Source organism: Erpetoichthys calabaricus, chromosome 1 (assembly GCF_900747795.2).
Source record: "Erpetoichthys calabaricus chromosome 1, fErpCal1.3, whole genome shotgun sequence".
Lineage (NCBI taxonomy): Eukaryota > Metazoa > Chordata > Cladistia > Polypteriformes > Polypteridae > Erpetoichthys > Erpetoichthys calabaricus.
In genome coordinates, this window is record NC_041394.2 from 26,769,019 (window position 1) to 26,789,377 (window position 20,359).

Here is a 20,359-nt window from a genome sequence, read left to right on the forward strand (position 1 = left end):
AACATGAGGTATGCAGAGTATGATGGGGAAAAGAACTATGTACCAAACACAAACTGGAAACAGCAAATTTGAACATTCAGATACCGGTTACAGATCAAATAAGAAAATACTCAAGTAATTAAATTATAATCATTGGAAGAAACCACATGAGGAAAGGAATATGCAAATATACTTAAAGAAAAAGTAATAGAGGAGGAGGAGGTGGTTGGGAGCATGCACTGATACAACACGTTGCTGCACCCACTACATGACAAACCACCTCAGGATCCCAAGCTAGGACCCAAGTGCAGCCATGCAACAAGTGACACCTCAGAACCATAATAGAGGAAAATGAAAAAAAGCAGCAAAGAAAAGTGGACCTTAAATAAAACATGGATAAAATTTAAAGAATTATTACAAACAGCTACAGATATCAGTGGAGTTAAAACAGTAATACAGGACCTTAAGCAGAAAAGAATAAAATGGTGGAATGATGAAGTAAAGAGAAAGGTGGCAGAGAAAAAGGAGGCCTGGACAAAATATTTTAAGAACAAAAACAGAAAGAAAGGGTAGTATAAAAACAAAAGTGAGAAGAGGCTAAAGAGATTGTGAAATAACCAAAGAAAATAGAGCAAAATTATATTGAAAAGTCAAAAAGCATTTCTCAAATAATAATTATTATTTACTCAAACTGCTTTACATAGAGAGTGGGGATCTACTTCAACCACCACCAATGTGTAGCATCCACCTGGATAGTACAACGGCAGCAATTTTACACCAGAACGATCACCACACATGAGCTATTAAGTGGTGAAGAGAGATAGTCAGTTAGAGACTGGGGGTCATTAGGGAGGCAGAATAACTAGGCCATATAGGTGAATTTAGCCTGGACATTGGGATACACTATGCTTTTTACAAAGGATACCCAGGGATCTTTAATGTCCACAGAGAATCTTGACCTTGGTTTTATGTTTCATTTGAAGGACAACGCCATTTTCATAGCACAGGATCCCCGTCACTGCACTGGGACACAGAGATCCATACACAGACCACAATGTAAGTGCCCTCTGTTGGCCCATCCAACACCTTTTCCAACAGTCCCCCAAGCTTTTCCTAGATGGTCTCCCATCCAAGTACTGGCCGGGCCTGAACATGCTTCGGTTCAGGTGGATCACCTGTTCTGAAATACATGTGGTATGGAAAAAGGTTAAAGGGAAATCCAACACAGAAAATACAAATCATTAAAAAAAAACTTGAAAGGAGTGTTGTAGACAGAGGTAGACGAGATTCTTGAAGTCTGTAGATCTCACTATTCAAAAAAATTTGAAGAAGAAGCAATAAGGGAAGAAGAACAACACAAATATCCATTACAAGAGAAAATGAAGAATGCAGATGAAGAAGAAAAGCATGGAAGAATAAAGGAAGAAGAAATAAAAAGCTGGGGCAGATGGGATAACAACTGAAATAGTACAGTATGAAGGAGCAATGGTGGCTAAATGGTTCAAGAAAATCTTCTTCCAGGCATGGAACATAAAGGCAGTACCTGGATGAATTGGAAATAAATATAACTGTGCCAATATACAAAAAGGGAGATTCAACAAATGGTGGTAACTATGGAGCAATAGGTTTGTCATCAGTAGTGTTAAAATATATTCAAGGATAACAGAAAGAAGGTTAAGAACAGCAATTGAGAATAAACTACAAAAAGATCAAGCAGCATACAGACCAGGAAGTCAAACACAAGAACTTATTTTCACTATAAGAACAATAATTGAGAAAAGATTAGTTAAAAATAAAGAAGTATACCTGGCGTTTCTTGATTTAAAAGCAGCATTTGACACAGTACAATGAAGATACATATGGGAACCACTAGATGTAATGGAAGTGCCAGAAAAATTAAAAAAGATCAATAAAAGTATTCCAGACATTTTCTACACTGGTGGAGACCATCAACCACTTGGGTTAGTTGGTAAGGTACTAATACACTGTACCTAAGCGAAGTAAGCTTTATATTTACAATGGGTATGAATACTTTTTAAACCTAGCAAATTTTGTTTGTTTTTTTAGCTTTTTTTGATTTGGCATGATGTGTACTATTTGTAAATCTGCTGGAACTCTTACTTTACTATAATGTAAGTTTATAATTTGAGACAATAAAATGTAAAAATAGTTTTTGGAATTGAATATGTTTACAAGGCACTGCACATGCAGTTTTTTTGAAGAGGTGATCCAAGGATAGTCACCTAAAGGCAAATTTGTAACAGGGGGATAACAGCCAACTTACATTCAAAGCAAAATTAAAATATGAAAATTACCATAGATGCAGAGAGATTGAGGTAGGTATCTGGGGATAAAAGGAAAAATATTTATTGTAGCTATAGACAGGTAGTGTGGTGCAGTGGATAAGTCTTTGGACTTCAAGCCCAAAGACTGTGGGTTTAAACCCCAATGCCTACACTGTGTGACCATGAGCAAGTTACTTACCTGCTTGTGCTGCGATTGGAAAAACAAAAACAAGTGTAACCACTTTAATCTCCTATGTTGTAACTCAACTTGAATAAAGACATCAACCAAAATATTAAATGTGCATGGGTAATATATATTATTCAAAGCATATGCAAACTTCCATGCCCATCATGACTTACTATGTTCAATACTCTCTCAGTAGAGGCTTCAGTTTCATATTAAGAATCTGACTTGTCAGCATTCTTGTTTATTAGTTTAATTGTAAACTCAAAGCACCATCAGTATCTATGTGAGTGGTTTTACATTTTGAGGGAATATTAGTGCATAACTGTAAAAACCCTTTAAAATGACATATTACTGTATTCTATTTAGTTTTCCATTCACTTTTTTACATCTAAAAATAGCAAATTTCAGAAGTTTACAACATATCGGATGAAATGAAATGCCATCTAATGTATAGTTCTCAACAGAAGCTGTCAGGTTGGGTCAGGGATGCTGAGACATCAGAAAATTACCACTTCTCTTTAATATTTCCCAAAAAGGCTCAATCTTAACCACCATATGTTCATAATTTCTAAGAACTGTTAGTTATGTACTGTAGACAGAGTGAATAAACAAGAAGATTACTTCAGTAACAAGATCTTTTATGTCAGTTACTTCCACCACCATAAAGGAGGGCCCAAGTGAACACTGGTCTTTGCTTTGGTCATTCTTGTAATTAGAGACTCCAAAAAGACACAGTACCGAAGTCTTCCTCTCAAGTCACTGGATAGCGTCCATGTCACTCAGCCATATAGCAAAACAGGGAGCACAAATCCTCTAAAGACTTGGACCTTTGTCCTTTTGCAGAGATATCAGAAGCACCACACACCCCTTTCAAGCGACCCTCATGCTCTCCCAAATCCATCTACTGACTTCATAGGAAGTCACCCCAGACATGATGCGAACATGATGCACTGTTGCTATATTACCATATTTGTAATGCTTTTTAATAACTGTAGGAGTTAATTGATTATCTCTTACCCTCTAATTATACCTGCTAAATCTAATTTGGTCTCCTTGGAGTCTTGCATTGGTACCAAGTGCTTTTGTAAATGTCAACAATTGCCTGTGCTGTGATGCAGAGTACATTTAGTTGGAGTAAAAAGCCTACTGCTCTAGAAGAGTTGGAACATTAAAAAAATTACATATATCAATGTACTGTAAATGCTAAACCCCTCACAATGATGTAGCAAGTAGAAATGTGGTAAGCAAGTGGAGCTACTGTATAAGTGAAGCTGAATGGTAGGTCTAACTGACCTTTGCAAATATGTAATCTCTAGAAAACAGGATGGATGAACTGAGACTCAGATTGTCAACTCTTTGAGGAACAAAAGATGCTCTACGTCCTCAATAAGACCAGGTTTCATTGAAACAATGCTAACTTCAGAAGATCTAAATCACTAAGGAATTCTAATTGTTCCTCAGCATATCCTTTCTAATTAAAAACTTCCAGCATCACGTGTATTTTTTGAGAAAACTAAGAAACTGAATCTGTTCTTCTTACAGCTCCTTATCAGCATCAAATAAATTCTAAACGGCGGCATGCTGAATAGCAGCACTATCATCATAGCTGTGGGTCCTTTGATATTATATCTCTGCTAGATTTATAATAGTGTGAAGCATGCTGGACTTAAGGGGAAGTGTGCTTTATAAGAATAATCTATACTGAATCATGTGTTCATTACACAGCTGCTTACAGTCTCACAAATTACTTTTTTTACATTTTAAGGACAATAAACAATCTATTTTTTGACTCCTTATATATTTTATTCTATTAACAGCAAATACCATCACAAGTTTACAGAGCAAACATAATTACAATATAATATCAAATATAAAACTAATCAGCACCCAAAGAAGCAAACAAAAATAATAAGAAAATTGCAATGCAGTGGATTACAGAACAGGTAAAAATAATCTTGTGACTATCATTCCTAGGAGTACACTGCCATTCATACCCACGTCTTTGATATTAAACTTATCTTTTTCAAGGAAAACAGAAAGAGCTAGCTCACAAAATATAAGAGGATGAATGATATTCAGGATGGCAGGATTGAGCAGGGCAAACAGCATAACAAAGGAAAGCGAACAGTGGATCGGCAACTGAATCTCAACTAGGATACATAGAAGGAAAGACTTTGACAGGACCATCAAGCACAAAACAGGAACTACCCTTGCAAGAGACACCAAGGGACTCTCACACCAACGTTGCCAATTAAGAGTCACAGATAAAAAAAAAAACAAAACAAAATAAAAAAAATCACGAACATGCTTGTGATGTCAGAGGACGGGATACAAAAACAAAGAGAGACCATGTGATATGTATAGATATCGTTTATGAAGAAACTCTGTATTCATCCATTTGTTCCCCAAAGTACAGGAGGGGGTCTACTTCAAAAACTCATCATGGGAATGCCAGTCCATTCAGGGTACCATCTTATGCAGATTCTCACTCACATTCAATGCATTGACATGTACACACAAAACCATGTCAGTAACTGGTTAGGCAGAAACTTGATTTCTTAAAAATCTCCATTTACATGTGCAAGTACACTTCTGGAGTTCTCCTTTGACAAAACTCTCAGGTGTCACTAAACTTCGTAAAAAGGAGTAAAGCATCGTCATTGTCCACCATGAATCTGAAAGCAAGCATGAAACCTGTGATAATTTTCTTTTGATTTTTAAATATATGTTTAGTCCTTCATGTACCGTGAAGCAAATCACATTCATGCCCTTTTACATCTTCAACCTGAGCCACTGACGATTAGTGGTATGGACACTGTCTGCTGTGTCATCTAATCAAACTGTTTCAACATATCTTACTGGACTGCATGCAGCACACTCTTTTCCACTTGGCTGTGGAATTGAGCTCTGCAAAGGAGCGATGTACCAATACAATTTCTTCTTGCCTTACACCCAATGCTGCTAGGATAACAAGAATGCAGGTATCTGTACTACTATTAAGTACTGCGTTATGTTACTCAACTTCAAAAAGTAATTACGTAATGTACGTTACTTTTAACATGTTATCCTACTGCTACCAAGACTGTGCTGCTGAGCTTTACACTGTACATTCAGATCATCAACATAAAATTCAATTTCTGAAATAATGACTGACTATTTTAACCAGGAGAAGGAGTAACGCAATTGTCCAAGCATTTGCCTCAGAAAATTTATCATGATGGCACATCTAGCAATGGTTGCTGAATGTGTGTGCAAAGCTAAGCAAAGGACATGCACAGACTAGAAAATTCTTAACTGTAACCCATTTAAGGGTTTACATGGCAAAATAACCAGGTTACTCGCAGAGACCAATAACCCAGTTTCTCTAACCAAAATTAGGGTTTCCATTGCATTTTAGAAACCAGGTTTCTGTGAATAACCATTTTATTAAAGCAAATATAAACATACTCATGGATGCATACCAGGCATATTTAAAGTGATCAATTAATTTAACATACATACAATTTGAGCACCTGTGTAAACATTACACAAAAACTAAAAAAAAAAGATTCAGGTTCTAAAAGCTATGAGGCAACAGGATCATGCCAATGCTCAAATGAAAAGCAAATAAATCAATGTTTATTTTTATACAGCTCCCACTAGAGTGCATGTCATCACACTTTATGAAGCAGAACTTTATGAAGCAACCCACAGTACAGTTCAAAGTTACAACGATAAAATCCAGGTTATTTAATAGTGTTATGTGACAAGGAAAACAAACAGAAGTAACAGGGAGTACAGCATGAGTGCAGACTGAGAGCATCAGATGACAAGACAGTAGAAACAGGATCAGTGAAGTCGCTATAGCAAATTCAAATTGGAGAATGTATTTATGTTGTGACAAGTTGTGGATGTCATACACGGATTTTTCAATATGAATCCCTCAGTTAGACAATTCCAACCAATGTAACCTGCTTCCTTCATTTAAAACCTCAGTCTCTATCATTTCCCCATCATGCCAGCTGAGCTCCCACCAACATTGCTCTATTGACTCATATGGCTGACGCGTATATGCTTTTCTTACTGTACTTCTGTACTTCCGGCACAGCAGGAGTGCAGTCTGAAAGCACTTCCAGGTCAGACAAAGACTCGAGGAACAGAGAGGGTGCAGGTGCATCCCATGAACTCCCCCTCAGTAATACCAGAGGTTCCTAACAGGGTTTCCCCAACCAAACCACAATTCCCAGGCAACTCTGCAGAAATCCAAAGTGGGGCAGGTGCAGGGTAATACATTGTCATAGTCAGCATTCCTTATGATCCTTCCATTATTTTGGCATTCTGTCAATGAAAAGTACCAACAACCAACTCAAACAGGTCGCTGCACTCCTTGTGACCCCCATTACAATAGGTGTATAGGGTATTAAAAGGGCAGAGACAAAATTAATTTTTAACTGTAATATTAATTGTCATCTGATGAAGAGACATACATCATTCTAGTGGGTGAGAATTCCAGGTAGCCGGAGCTGCAAGGCTAAATGAGAACTGGATGAGAGTTACACAGGTCCTTGTCATGTGAAGGTAAGTGTCAGAAGATGTCAGTCATCTGCCATTTTGGTATGAGGCAAACAGCTATGTCAGGCTATGAAGGTGGTGACATTAGGAGAAAGTAGGGTGTAGGTGGTGACATTAACAGTTTTGAAAGTCAGTAACAGATTTTAAAATATATTTTAAAATGAAAGACTTGAGGAACAATATGTTATGTATTCACTATTCACTGCACTTGATCTTTGTCTCAGCTCTGGCCAAAGATCTTTCAACTTGACATCCATTGATAATGAATGTTTGAATACTATTAAAAACTGAACTGCTATTATTAGCTAGGCAAGAAATCTAATTAGTCAAGGAGTTAATTTACAATCACATATTGTCTATGGACAAAAGTTGGTTCTGTTCTACTGCATCCTGAATTTGGAACAACCTCCCTAAATGAATTAAATTGACCATCTTTATTCAATTTTTAACCCTTACATTTTCTTCAGGTCAAATTTGACCAATTTAGGTGTCATAAATCAGAAAAGCACCCTAACTTTCATCTGTTCATTTGTGAAGCTTTGTGACTTTTCCAACATTTCCCCCAGTTAATGAAGAGTGGAAGAAAAAAAAACCCATAATTTGTACAGCTCTTTAAGATGGTAATCTTGCCATCTCTTTCGCATCAATTTTGAACCACAATTAAGGATGGTTTGTTCACAACCTATAAAACCACCTAAATGTCATCATTTCAGCTCATAATTGTAAAGGATTTTAGTAAAGTGCCCCGACTTTGCAAAAAGCAAAAAACTTTCCAAATATCACATTTTTCTACAACCCCAATTCCAAAACAGATGAGAAACTGTGTAAAATGTAAGTAAAAACAGAATGCAATGATATCCAAATTTCTATGTTTTCACAATAGAACATAGAAAACATTAAATGTTTAAACTGAGAAAATATACCATTTTAAGAACAGAATAAGGTCATTTTGAATTTGATGGCAGCAACATGTCTCAAAAAAGTTGGGACTGGGTCATGTTTACCACTGTATAGCATCCCCTATTCTTTTAACAACAGTATGTAAACATCTGGGAACTGAGGAGACCAATTGCTGGACTTTTGGGAGAGGAATGTTGTCCCATTCTTGTCTGATACAGGATTCTAGCAACTCAACAGTCCTGGGTCTCCTTTGTCATATTTTTCATTTCACGATGTACCAACTGCTTTCAATTTGTGAAAGGTCTGGACTGTAGGCAGGCCAGTTCAACACCCGGACTCTTCTACTACGAAGCCATGCTGTTGTAATACATGCAGTATGCAGTTTAGCATTGTCAAGCTGAAATATGCAAGGCCTTCCCTGAAAAAAACATTGTCTGCAGCATATTTTGTTCTGAAACCTGTCTATAGCTTTCGGCATTGATGGTGCCGCTGCCAATTCCATAGGCACTAATGTGCCCCCATACCATCAGAAATGCACGCTTTTGAACTAAGTACTGATAACAAGCCGGATGGCCCCTTTACTCATTAGTCCTAAGGACATGGCGTCCGTGTTTTCCAAAAAAAATTTCAAATTTCGATTCATCTGACCACAGAACAGTTTTCAACTTTGCCCCAGTCCATTTTAAATGAGCTTTGGCCCAAAGATGACAGTGGCATTTCTGGATCATGTTCACATATGGTTTCTTCTTGGCATGACATAGCTTTAACCTGTATTTGTGGATGGCACTGCAAGCTGTGTTCACAGACAATGATTTCTGGAAGTGTTCCTGAGCCCATACAACGATTTCCTCTAAAAACATGCCTGTTTTTAATGCAGAGCTGCCTGAGGGCCTTACCCTTTGCGCATAGAGATTTCTCCAGATTCTCTGAATCTTTTGATGAAATTATGCACTGTAGATGTTGAGATATTCAGTCTTTGCAATTTTATGTTGAGAAACATTACTCTGAAATTGTTCCACATTTGTGAACAATTAGTCAATTGTGAACTCTGCCTTTCTAAGATGCTCTTTTTATACCCAATCATGTTACTGACCTGTTGCCAATTAACCTAATTAGCTGCAAAATGTTCCTCCAAGCTGTTTCTTTTTAGTATCACTTACTTTTCCAGCCCTTTGTTGCCCCTGTCCAAACATTTTTGAGACGTGTTACTGCTATCAAATCCAAAATGAGCTAATATTTTTCATGAAATAGTAAACTGTCTCAATTTCAACATGTGATATGTTTTCTGTGTTCTATTATGAAATAAAATATCGGTTTATGAGATTTGCAAATCATTACATTCTGTTTTTACACCAGTGTTTTTTGGAATTGGGGTTGTACAATGGCTACACATTATGAACACTACCATGTCCTTCATGTCACCATTGACTCTAAGAGATTTTCCACTGCATTTAGGGTAGGTTGTTTATAACGCATAAAAAGTGCCTAAATGCTATCTTTTCAGCTCAGACTTGTTAAAGCTTTTAATAAAGCATTGTTACTTTACAAAAATGTTTCCACACAGTCATATTTGTACAGTTGCTACACATTTTGAACACTACAATGTACTTTGGGTCAAATTTGACCCATCATATTTCTGTTTGGAACAAATAAATTACTGTCTTTGTGTCTACCCATCTACTTCAGTGGATTTCACTCTCTATTCAGGGTACCATTTGTTTACATTGAATAAAAAAATCCTAAACATTATTTGTTCTGAAACTTAGGATCATCACTACTACAGGCTAAGATGGGCAATCAATATAAAACAGGGGCACTTTTAACAGGGGTGTCAGAATTGGATCTAAAAAGCCCAGAAAGCACAGCACTGAGTCAGCATTCAAAAATGTTGTGAGGGTAAGAAAAAGCAACTTCAAAAACATACAGTATGTTCGGGTGGCATTTGACTTATACTGTCATTCTTGTCCTTTTTAAGAACTTATTCTTTCTTTCCAGACATATTATTACACTTTATGATGTGTCCATAGTTTTCTTCTAACATTTTTTATTTCTTCTCACTTTTCTTACTCTAATTTTGGTCTTTGTTTCATGTATTTATCTTTTATTTGGTGTTCAATTTTGTGTTATTGCATGAAATGTTAACATTACAAACACTGTACATATGCCAACTGTATTTACAATATAGCTGCACTCTATTACACCTTTATGTAAGTGTGTGGGTCTTTTGCTGGTGTGGTGATACTGTCATTATACTAAGAAGATTTAATGTTGGAAGCTTTTTAGTCAGATTTAAACAACTAAATGTGAAATCTAGGCAGAAATTCTAAAATATTCACAACATTTGAAAATAAATTCTTTGCTAACTACTTCTAGCAGTTTGATACTTCATGTTTGCTTAAAATGGTTACATGATACATGCAAAATGTACACTTCTGAAAATTTCTAATATCTCCTATAATCCTTATTAAAAAGATGTATAGCACAGAGAAGAAGTGAATTTCTGTAGAAGTTTGTATGGGTCTTTAAAGTGACTACCCTCCCTGATACAGTGATCCCCCGCTATATCGCAGATTTATTATTATTATTACTAGGGGGCTCCGCCCCCTGCTCACTTCGCTAGTCCACCCCAGGGTTTGGTTTACCAGATAAACAATTTAAATAGATTTTATTTTCATGGGAATTGTTGCATATGCATTATTTTCATTTTTACTTTAAAACTTTTGTAAAAACAATATTTGTCCTTTATTTCCTGCCCCGGGCGTGGTTAAATCTCTTTCTCGCGGCACTTATAACACTGCTCGCGTTATGAAGGGGGGGTCTGAACGCACGCAAAAGAGATGCGATTGGTTCAGCTGGTGTCTTGCTGCTGCTGCTGGCCAGCTGTGTGTTGTGCTTGTCACACTTTGCGTCAATCACTTAAAAGCCTGTACAGCAGCTGTCCTTTTGCCACTTCGCGTCTCTGTCACTAGCGTTCTGAAGGAGGAGGGTGGGGGGGTGTGAGGGCTGAACACACGCTAAGGAGAAGTGCTCGGATCATCTGTTGGCTTGCTGCAGCTGCTACTGGTGGCAAGCTGCATGTTCTGCTTGTCATTGTTTTAAGAGCTGGGGGCACCTGGAGCTTGCCTGCCAAAAGCATTTCAACAACTGCTAGGTTAGATGTCAGAGTACTTGTTTTAAATTGTTTGTAAGTAGGGCGTGACATGCAAAAGTCACCGTCTCAAGGGTTTTTCCTAAGGTTGTAATGTCTAGTCTTGCGTATCGTCAAAGTGTCTCTCCGAGATGATCTGGTCTCAATAGCTTCGCTCAACCCAAACCCCCCCACCCCGGAGGCGTGCTATGCTCCTGCCACTTCGCATCTCTCCCGTTCGCATTGTGAAGGGTGGGGGGGTGGGGTGGGGCGCTGAATGCATGCTAAGGAGAAGTGGACGGATCAGCTACTGGCTTTGTGCTGCTTCTACCAAGATGCCCATGTCGTTATGTGTGTCGATCATTTAAAAGCCTGTACAGCAGCTGTCCTTCTGTCTCATTGCATTGTCTTGCGTGACGTTAAAATGTCTCTCACGGGATGTCAAATTGTCTTCTGAGAAGATCAAACCTCGTCTCCCTACCAAGTTTTTTTTGTAATAGAGAGATGTTACTCATATCCTTAGCCCGACATCCTCATATCATATGTGTTTACAAAGTGTGTTTTAATAAGTTTACATGTGTTTAAAGCGTGTGGGAGGGGTATTTTAAGGCTTAAACTATATAAAAAAAAATGTTTATTTATATGGTCTTTCTATATTGCGGAGTTTCACCTATCACTGATGGGTCTGGAATGTAACTTCCGCGATAGGTGCGGGATCACTGTACACTGAAGTAAGGTTCTGTGACTAAAAGCTGCTTGTAATCAATTTAAAATAAAGTCTGTCATAAAATTTGTCTCACTGATTGCAAGCCTACTGCAGTCATGGTCCAAAGGTAGATGATTTTGCTAACTGGCGTGATGAGTCTTTTCTCCATCTAAACCTTACAAAAACTATGGGACTCATAACTGATTTCAGAAAAAAAACAGCATTCACTCACAAGAAACAACCATAAAAGCCCAGGAAGTGGAGGGTGTTGGCAATTATAAATATGCAGGTACAAGAATAGACTCAAAATTGACTTTTAAGGAAAACACTGAAACCATTTGCAAAAAGGGACAGCAGCACCTCTACTGTCTAAGGATGCATAGTGTTTTTAACGAGTGTTCTACTATTATGTCACTCCTCTTTTATAAATCATATACTGAATCTGTTTTTACTAGTGTTCTACCGGCCTGGTTTGGAAATCCTAATATCAGCAACAAAAACAAAATAAACCAAACAGCAAAATAATAAAGTCTCAACAATCCAGTCTCACAGACCATTTTAAAAAGCAAGTATTATGGAAAGCAGAGTGTATTTTGTCAAGACTTCAATTTCAATTCCAGTTGTTGCCATCAGGTCACGGGTTCCATGTTCCAAGGATGAAAAGGAACTGGTTTTATTCCAAATGCTAAACAAGTTCAATTTTAATAAGCATCCAGGATCTAATTAATAACATTTTAGAATAAGCATTTATATTGGGGAAAAGGATTCTCTCACCTTTTTCTACTCTTAAAGGTTTACTCTGGCTGTTGGCCTTCCTCTCTTTCTCATGGGTGGGAGCTGAACTGAATTTAGTTTTGTCAAGTTTGACTTGCTTTTATGGAATGTTACTTGCTTTTAATAAATTCAATAAAATAGAAAAAAAATAATAATAAACATCCATAAACTTAAATCATATGGTGAACAGTGAGCATTTGCATTATTCATCATTCAAGTTTAAATGTTGGTTTAATGTGTATGTCTTTTATGCTTGATCTAACATTTCACCATTTAGTATTGCACTCGTTACTGTATTTCATTAATTTGTATTAGTATGTTTATGTGTCATGGCTGTGTTCTTCATCGATTTGTTTTTAATGTTACGTCACGGTCTCTCTGTAAAACCTGTTGACAAACCAAATGTCCATCCTGGAACATTAAAAATGTATTGAATAACTTACATTTTTTAACACTGCCTTCTGATGCACACTTATCAAATCATCTACATCAGCTCCAAAAACATTAGCTAAATGTTTGGTAAAGTGCTGGGGATTTTTAGATTTTGATTTGTCAGGCTACTAAACCAGGTAATGAAACTCAAAGTGATGACAGACTGGATCACACTGCAATAAAAGAAGTCATTGATCGCTTTAAATAGTCTTACTGTGGGTAAATAAGCACTGAGTGCTTTTAAAGTATACAATCTTTGTATTAATATTCCAGGCAAGATCATTATCTGGGATAGTTCCTAAGTATTTATAGTCAGTCACTATTTTACCCCCTCTCCCAGAACAACAATGGGTGAACAAGAAGATTTCAGGCTCTTAAAGTTAAATTGAGTTTCTCTAGTCTTCTGGATTTTCAGAGTAAGCTTTAATTTAATTGTACTATGTCATGACAATAAGCTTTATATTACTTGTTTATTATTATTATTACTACAACCTTTTCAATAAATGAAATGCTCTATATAGATAAACTGTGTTATTACTAAGCTCTCATATATTATGATTTGCCATAACAAGCATAATAATTTAATTTGTCCCTAGTCGCATGTGGTATTGCATCGTATCTAATCGCTAACTGTAAAACACAGAATAGGCCTGGTATGAGCGAGTGCTGACGTGTGCGTGAAAGAGTCAGACTGGCATCCCTACCAGGGATAGTTCCTGTCTTGTGTTTGAAACCAAGTGGTTAGTCTTTTCCTTCAGGCTGCAGTGAGAGTATCCACTAAATGACGACAATTCCGGATTGAGCACACCCTGCTTGAGGGTGCACGGGTGTCAAACGTGTCCCGGAAGCGGGTTCACATTGCTGCCGGCACCCATACCGGTTTTTCGTGCCAATGTTTTGGTAGGGGAAACAGTAAGGATGTGTTTCACACAAAGTTTCCGAACGTTTACCGTAAACGTTAATCATGATTAACAAAAGTACTGAACAAAACAATACTGTAAATAAACATGTAAACTGCACAACAAGCCTTTCATTTAAATTTAGCAACTTACCCACGGTCGTGACCAGTGTGCCGGCGAAAAACAACGACGACGCGAAGTCCCAGTTGGTGTTGACGGTGGCGTTCTTCAGGATGGACACGCCGTACTTGTTGGCCTCTAAAACCTGCTCCAGGAAACTTTCTAGCGAAGCGGAGCTGATGCAGCTTTGGTTTAGAAACTGTGCTTTTAGTGCCCTTAACTCGACTTTTAGGCGTATTTCTTCAGGTTTTTCTATAGCAGAAAAAATCAGAGCGCCCAACAACAGATAGCAAAGGTAAAACAAGAAAAAAAACAACAGCAAAAGTCCAGATCTACAACTCGCTGACATGTTTGCTCTTTCTTTTTTTAATCGCCTCTCACTGGTCTAAAGCGAGTGAGCTCGAGTACTTCGTGTCTGCGGCTTTCTTGTGCTTGTGTCAGCCAACCCTGCACTCCACCTCCCCAAGCAGCGCGTTCATACGCGCGCTCCCGCCTACCAAGTCACCCTTTTCGCTCGCTCACGTGCGCACGTAACCCTACCGTTTCTTTTTCGAGCTCCTCGCATCGGACACGCGCGCTAAAGCGAATTTGCACTTCAGATATTTTTTACAGCAACCATGTTCTTTTAAAAGAAATTACTTTACTGCTGCGGTATCATTTGAATTTAAACAGGAAAGTTTAATAATACCATACCTACTTCCTGTATCATTTTCATAGACAAGATGTTATTTGGAGTTCGATGTTTGAAAGGCGAAGTGAATGAAATCATCACAAGCGAAGAAAGGATCATGGAAAAGTGGAGAGAATACTTTAATAAGCTTTTAAATGTTGAAAATGACTGGGATGAAATCCTTTTTGAAAATCTGAAAGAACGTCCAGCATATCTTTTAACAAGTCTGAATTTTGAAACAGCCTTGAAATATGAAGTATGGAAAGGCAGCTTGTTCCAATTGGCTCTGTATGGAAATTATTAAAGCTGCAGGGAGAAATGATGTTAATAGACCATCTTAATGTATGGGCAGAATGAGCATTGGCCTGGGGCCCCAGCAGCATAGGGGACCACGATTTTTCTGATGCCTATGTTTCTGTTTTGCTATCTTAACAGGGGTCCCAGCGTACTACATTGCTAAAGGGACTGTGATGCTGTTCAGACAGGCCTGAGTCCATCTGCTGTTTGCTATGAACTAATTTCCACAAGATTCCAGAGAGCTGGGATTTTAGTGAAATTGTGCCAGTCTATAAACATAAATGAAACTCCACAGAATGTATATCATTAAGAGGGATAAAGGTTCTTTACCAAGGCATGAAGGCAGTCAAAGTAGTGTTTGAAAGAAAACTGAGGGACAGAGTGCAAAACGAAATGCAGTTGGTTTCAGATCAGGTGTCAGCACCAAGAATGGCATCATTGTTGCCCGTCAGATGCAAGGAAAATATAGGGAGAAGGTAAAAGAAGTATGGTGGGCCTTTGTTGATTTGGAGAAGTCCTTTGATAGGGTGCAAAGACAAGTGGTCAAATGGGTAATGAGAGACACAGGTGTTAAGGTGTGGCTGATGAGGGCACATCCTGACTGATGTGGGCATGAGCAGCTACTTCAGTGTTGAGGTGGGCATGCATCAGTGATCTGTCTTTAGTCCTCTTCTTTTTGCTGTGGTCCTGAAAGCTTTATCTAAAAACGGAAAGGAAGGTCTGCATAAAGAACTTCTCTAAACTAACAATCTGACACTGTTGACACCTAGTTTGAATAAGCTAAAGAAGACACTGAGTTCCTGATTCAAATGACCTGAGAACAAAGAGTGAACAGAGAAAAGATGAGCCAACTAAAGTCACTGCAGTCAGGTACAAAGCTGTATAGGTTTCTGTGCTCTGTCTACAAAAGAAACATGTGGACAAACCCAATACAGTGTAATAGTTGGGTGCAAATCCTGTGCAGTAGAATCAGAGGTGCCTTTGGAACAGCAGCAGATGGTTTTATACGCAGGCAATGTAAAGGTGATCTAAAAGAAAGTCCAAAAATCACAGTATTCTCTATTGATAGACACAACTATGATGCCTGTCATACATTGTTACTTTGGGGGCACTCTGAGTGCAATAGGAGATGTAAGGATGCCAGTGCTGAAAAATAAGATGTGCTCTAAAAATAAAAGACATAATGTACAAAGTATGTGTGCAGCCAACCATGGACTATGAAAGGTTAGGAGGTCACGACTATACAGCGAATGAAAATGAGGATGCTGAGGTGGATAGCTGGTGTGTCACTGAGAGAGCACAAAACAAATTGTGAAATTTGCAGTCTGTTTGATATGGAAGATGTGGCACAAGAAATAAGAAAAAGTTGTTTATGTTGGTCTGGACATATGTAAAGGAAAGATGAGGACACATGAATCAAGAAAGTGATGATCTTGCAAGTTAGCGAAGGCAGGCACAAAACCAGACCTGAGAAAACCTTGAAGGAGGTTATACTGTAAATGTGGACTTAAAATTGAAAGGCATAAAAGAGAGCAATGTGGAAGACAGAAATGACTGAAGAAGACAGATTCATGGTAAAGTATCACCCCAGTTAACTAGGAATAGTAGTCTCTAAATGAATAATGATGCACACTGTGGAAAGCCTATACAGTACATTGGGTGTCTCAAAGATTAATGCAGGTCAGCACGTGTAGTGATATTGGGTTTATTATAATTAAAATCTAATTGATTTCAAATTGCTACAAGGTGCTGTATTGGCATCAAACATTAAAATTAGATCTGCCTCAAAATGGATTTGAATAAATGTCTGCCAAGAAGAAACTATAAAATTTACCAACTATTTTTACTCATTTAAACACTGTGTCCTCAGTCGTTCTCCTTCTGCCATCTTCTGAAGAAAAGCAACTCAGCATGCATTATAGAAAAAAATCATGCTTTATTCTGTTTCATCATAACTTGGCTATATCTTTGTGGTGGGGGAGCATGCAGTAGGGTGCACACTGAGGGCGGTGAACTTGAGGAAGGCTACTGGATCTGATGGCGTCTGTGGTCGAGTGCTGTTGGATTGCACGGATCAGCTGGCTGAGTTTTCACCAAAATCTTCAACCAGTTCTTATCCTAGTCCACCATTCCATTCATTATATCTCCACTGCCAAAAAAGTCTATCATGAGTAGCCTAAATGATTACTGCCCAGTGGCACTTACTTCAGTGATCATGAAGTGCTTTGAGAAACTGGTCTGAACTCACATCATTTCAAGCCATCCACCAATGTTAGACACACACCAATATGCTTACAGGGCAAACAGGTCTACAGAGGATGCCAGAGCCACAACTCTTCATACTATCCTAACCCACTTAGAGCAGCAGGGGAGTTACACTGTTCTTTGTAGACTTTAGCTCTGCATTTAATACCATCCTCCCTCATAAACTGGTGACCAAACTGACAGATCAGGGATTGTCTCACTCCATCTGCCTCTGGATTATGGACTTCCTCTCTGATCGCTCCTAGAGGATAAGAGTAGGCCCCCACATCTTCTAAGCCTCAACACTGGTTCTCCACAGGATTTTAACATTCAGTCATGTTAAAAGATCCACTGGACCTTGCTGAGCCCCCTTCTCTTTGCCCTCTACACCCACAACTGCACCCCTGCCCACTCCAGCAACAGCATCATCAAATATGTGGATGACCATGGTGGGGCTCATCTTTGGGGGGAATGAGTCCTCTTATTGGCATGAAGTGGAACGGTTGTCTGGGTGGTGCAGAGACAACAATCTGGATCTTAACACCACCAAAGCCAAGGAGCTGATCATCAACTTTAGGAGGAAGAAAATGAATATTCAGTCCCTTTCATTGGCGGGGATTGTGTGAAGATGGTCTCGAACTTCTGGTTCCTGCGTGCGCATATAGAGGAGGACCTTAACTGCAGCGCTAACACCACCGAGCTGGTAAAGATGGCACAGCAGAGACTTTACTTACTGAGGATCCTCAGGGAGAACCATTTCAACCAAAAACTACTCATATCCTTCTACTGTTGCTCCATAGAGAGCATATTGACTTATTGCATCTGAGGGTCGTCACCACTGCCCAGAAGATCATCGGATATCCTCTCCCATCCTTGGAAGATCTTTACAGGGCCTGGAGCATAATTAAAGATCCATCCCACCCTGGTCACTGTCTGTTTGAATTGCTGCCTTCAGGCAGAGGCTTCAAAACAATAAAAACACAGACAAATAGACTAAAAAATAGCTTTTACCCAAAGGCTCTGACTGCACTAAATGATGCTCACACAGTGAAACTTTAAAGGGAACAGATTATGCAATAAGTAGCAACAAATTGTGAAAAATGTCTTGTTGTGTAATATGTAATATGATGTTTGTTTTGTTTTTCCACTTACATAATCTCTTTTTTAAATCTTTATAATTGCAGTGTTATAATTTCTTGCTGTTTTGCACTGACAGGATAGCATCCAATTTCATTTTACTTGACCAACACAACAGAGCTATTCAATTCATTTGCATATTCCCCATTTTACTATTTTACTATTTTGCAAATGACATGCTGCAAAAAAGCACATAAAGCTGAGTGCTAATTAGCATTGCGAACATATGATGCAGGTGAATGATAGCCTTGGCATTTTTAAATTGTAATGCATTCTTTGATGAAAAGTATAATGTTATTTGTTATATTCTTATCTCGTGTACATATTACAATGTCATTCCTATTAGCCTGTAAGGCCAACAAGTACTATGCTGCCACTGTCCTTATCTAAATCTCACTAGGTTATGTACAATAACCAGTCAGTCATTCAGTCAGTCATCTTCCAACCCGCTATAACGTAACACAGGGCCACGAGGGTCTGCTGGAGCCAATTACTGCCAACACAGTGCGCAAGGCAGGAACAAATCCCTGAGCAGGGCACCAGCCCACCGCAGTGTACAATAATCATGTTTTCTGAAACCATTTTTCCTGAATAGGGTTACTATGTATGTAAAATATCACAAAAAATAAAAGAGAGTGATGAGAAATGAGTCAAATTTCCCTTCATGTAGAGCTTAGAGAAATTGGCACTAAAATTGATTTCGCCTGCACCTTTGCAAACCCAAAATTCACTAAAAAGAGTTGATTTATAGGAAAAGGTTCCATGTGAAAATAAGCAGGGTAACAGTGTTCTTGGAAATGCAATGGTTAAAGACAATCAAGATGAGACAAAAAGGCACACTGCTAGACAAAAGCTTTAGTCCAGTGAGGCAACTGGAGGTCATCAGGTTCAAACTTAGTGCATGGCGCACTTAATCAATAAAGTATACAGCCGAGCTGATTAGCTGGGTACTCACCACCCACAGCATTTGTTTCAAAGGTTATGAAAATTATCCATCTATCCATCCATTTTCCAACCCGCTGAATCCGAACACAGGGTCACGGGGGTCTGCTTGAGCCAATCCCAGCCAACACAGGGCAAACGGCAGGAACCAATCCTGGGCAGGGTGCCAACCCACCGCAGGACACACACAAACACACCAAGCACGCACTAGGGCCAATTTAGAATCGCCAATCCACCTAACCTGCATGTCTTTGGACTGTGGGAGGAAACCGGAGCGCCCAGAGGAAACCCACACAGACGCGGGGAGAACATGCAGACTCCACGCAGGGATGACCCGGGAAGCGAACCCAGGTCTCCTAACTGCGAGGCAGCAGCGATACCACTGCACCACCGTGCCACCATGCCACCCTTATGAAAATTATCTTCAATGTAAACTATGTATAATAAGCATCCCTGCAATTCCTTTCATTTGATTTAGTATCCTGATTTTGGCTTTACACTCTTCCCAGAGTCCCTACAAGTTCAGTCAGACGGGGGTTCATACAAGCCTCCCAGAACAAGAATATCGTTGTGCTGGAATCGTGTTCTGCATGCTGATAGGAGAGGGTGTGAAACCAAGGGGTTTTCCACATGCAACCTTTTTTACTGGAGTATTGTTCGGCTCCTTTTGTTCCATTTTCTGGTCTTCAAAGACTGGTCCAGGATTATCTACCGACAAGCACAAGTCTCATTATATTGCCCTAATACTGTATGCAGGCAGAAATCAAGAACTTTGTAAGTAACTCTTCAATCTATAATGAAATTGCACAAGTCCATGTCAAGGAGACTGATGACTCACAAATTGCTGATATGATCCTTGAAAATAGTAAGTATGAATTTGTTTTGTTTTGCAGGACTAGAATTCCTGTTTATTGTTGACCACTATTCAGATTTCTGGGAGGTTGAGTTGTTTCCAGATTGGTCATCTGAAGCCATTACTAGATGTTGCAAAGCCCAACTTGCTTATTATGAGCAGCCTGATATTGAGGCATTTCAGACAATCGTCCTCAGTTTTTAAGTGAACACTTCAAGAGTTTGCTATAGAATGGGAATTCAGGCATGTCACATCA

At 38.7% G+C, this 20,359-nt stretch overlaps 1 protein-coding gene across 1 annotated transcript in view; it reads right to left on the reverse strand.

Moving 5' to 3' along the window:
- Positions 1-14,442, reverse strand: part of kcnk6 (potassium channel, subfamily K, member 6) — a 50,616-nt gene extending 36,174 nt beyond the window's left edge. Inside the window, exon 1 of the mRNA XM_028796519.2 lies at positions 13,994-14,442. Within this exon, the coding sequence (XP_028652352.1) occupies positions 13,994-14,309 (316 nt within the window). The 5' untranslated portion in view covers positions 14,310-14,442. The remainder of the gene's footprint in view (positions 1-13,993) is intronic.
- Positions 14,443-20,359: the final 5,917 nt, after the last annotated feature.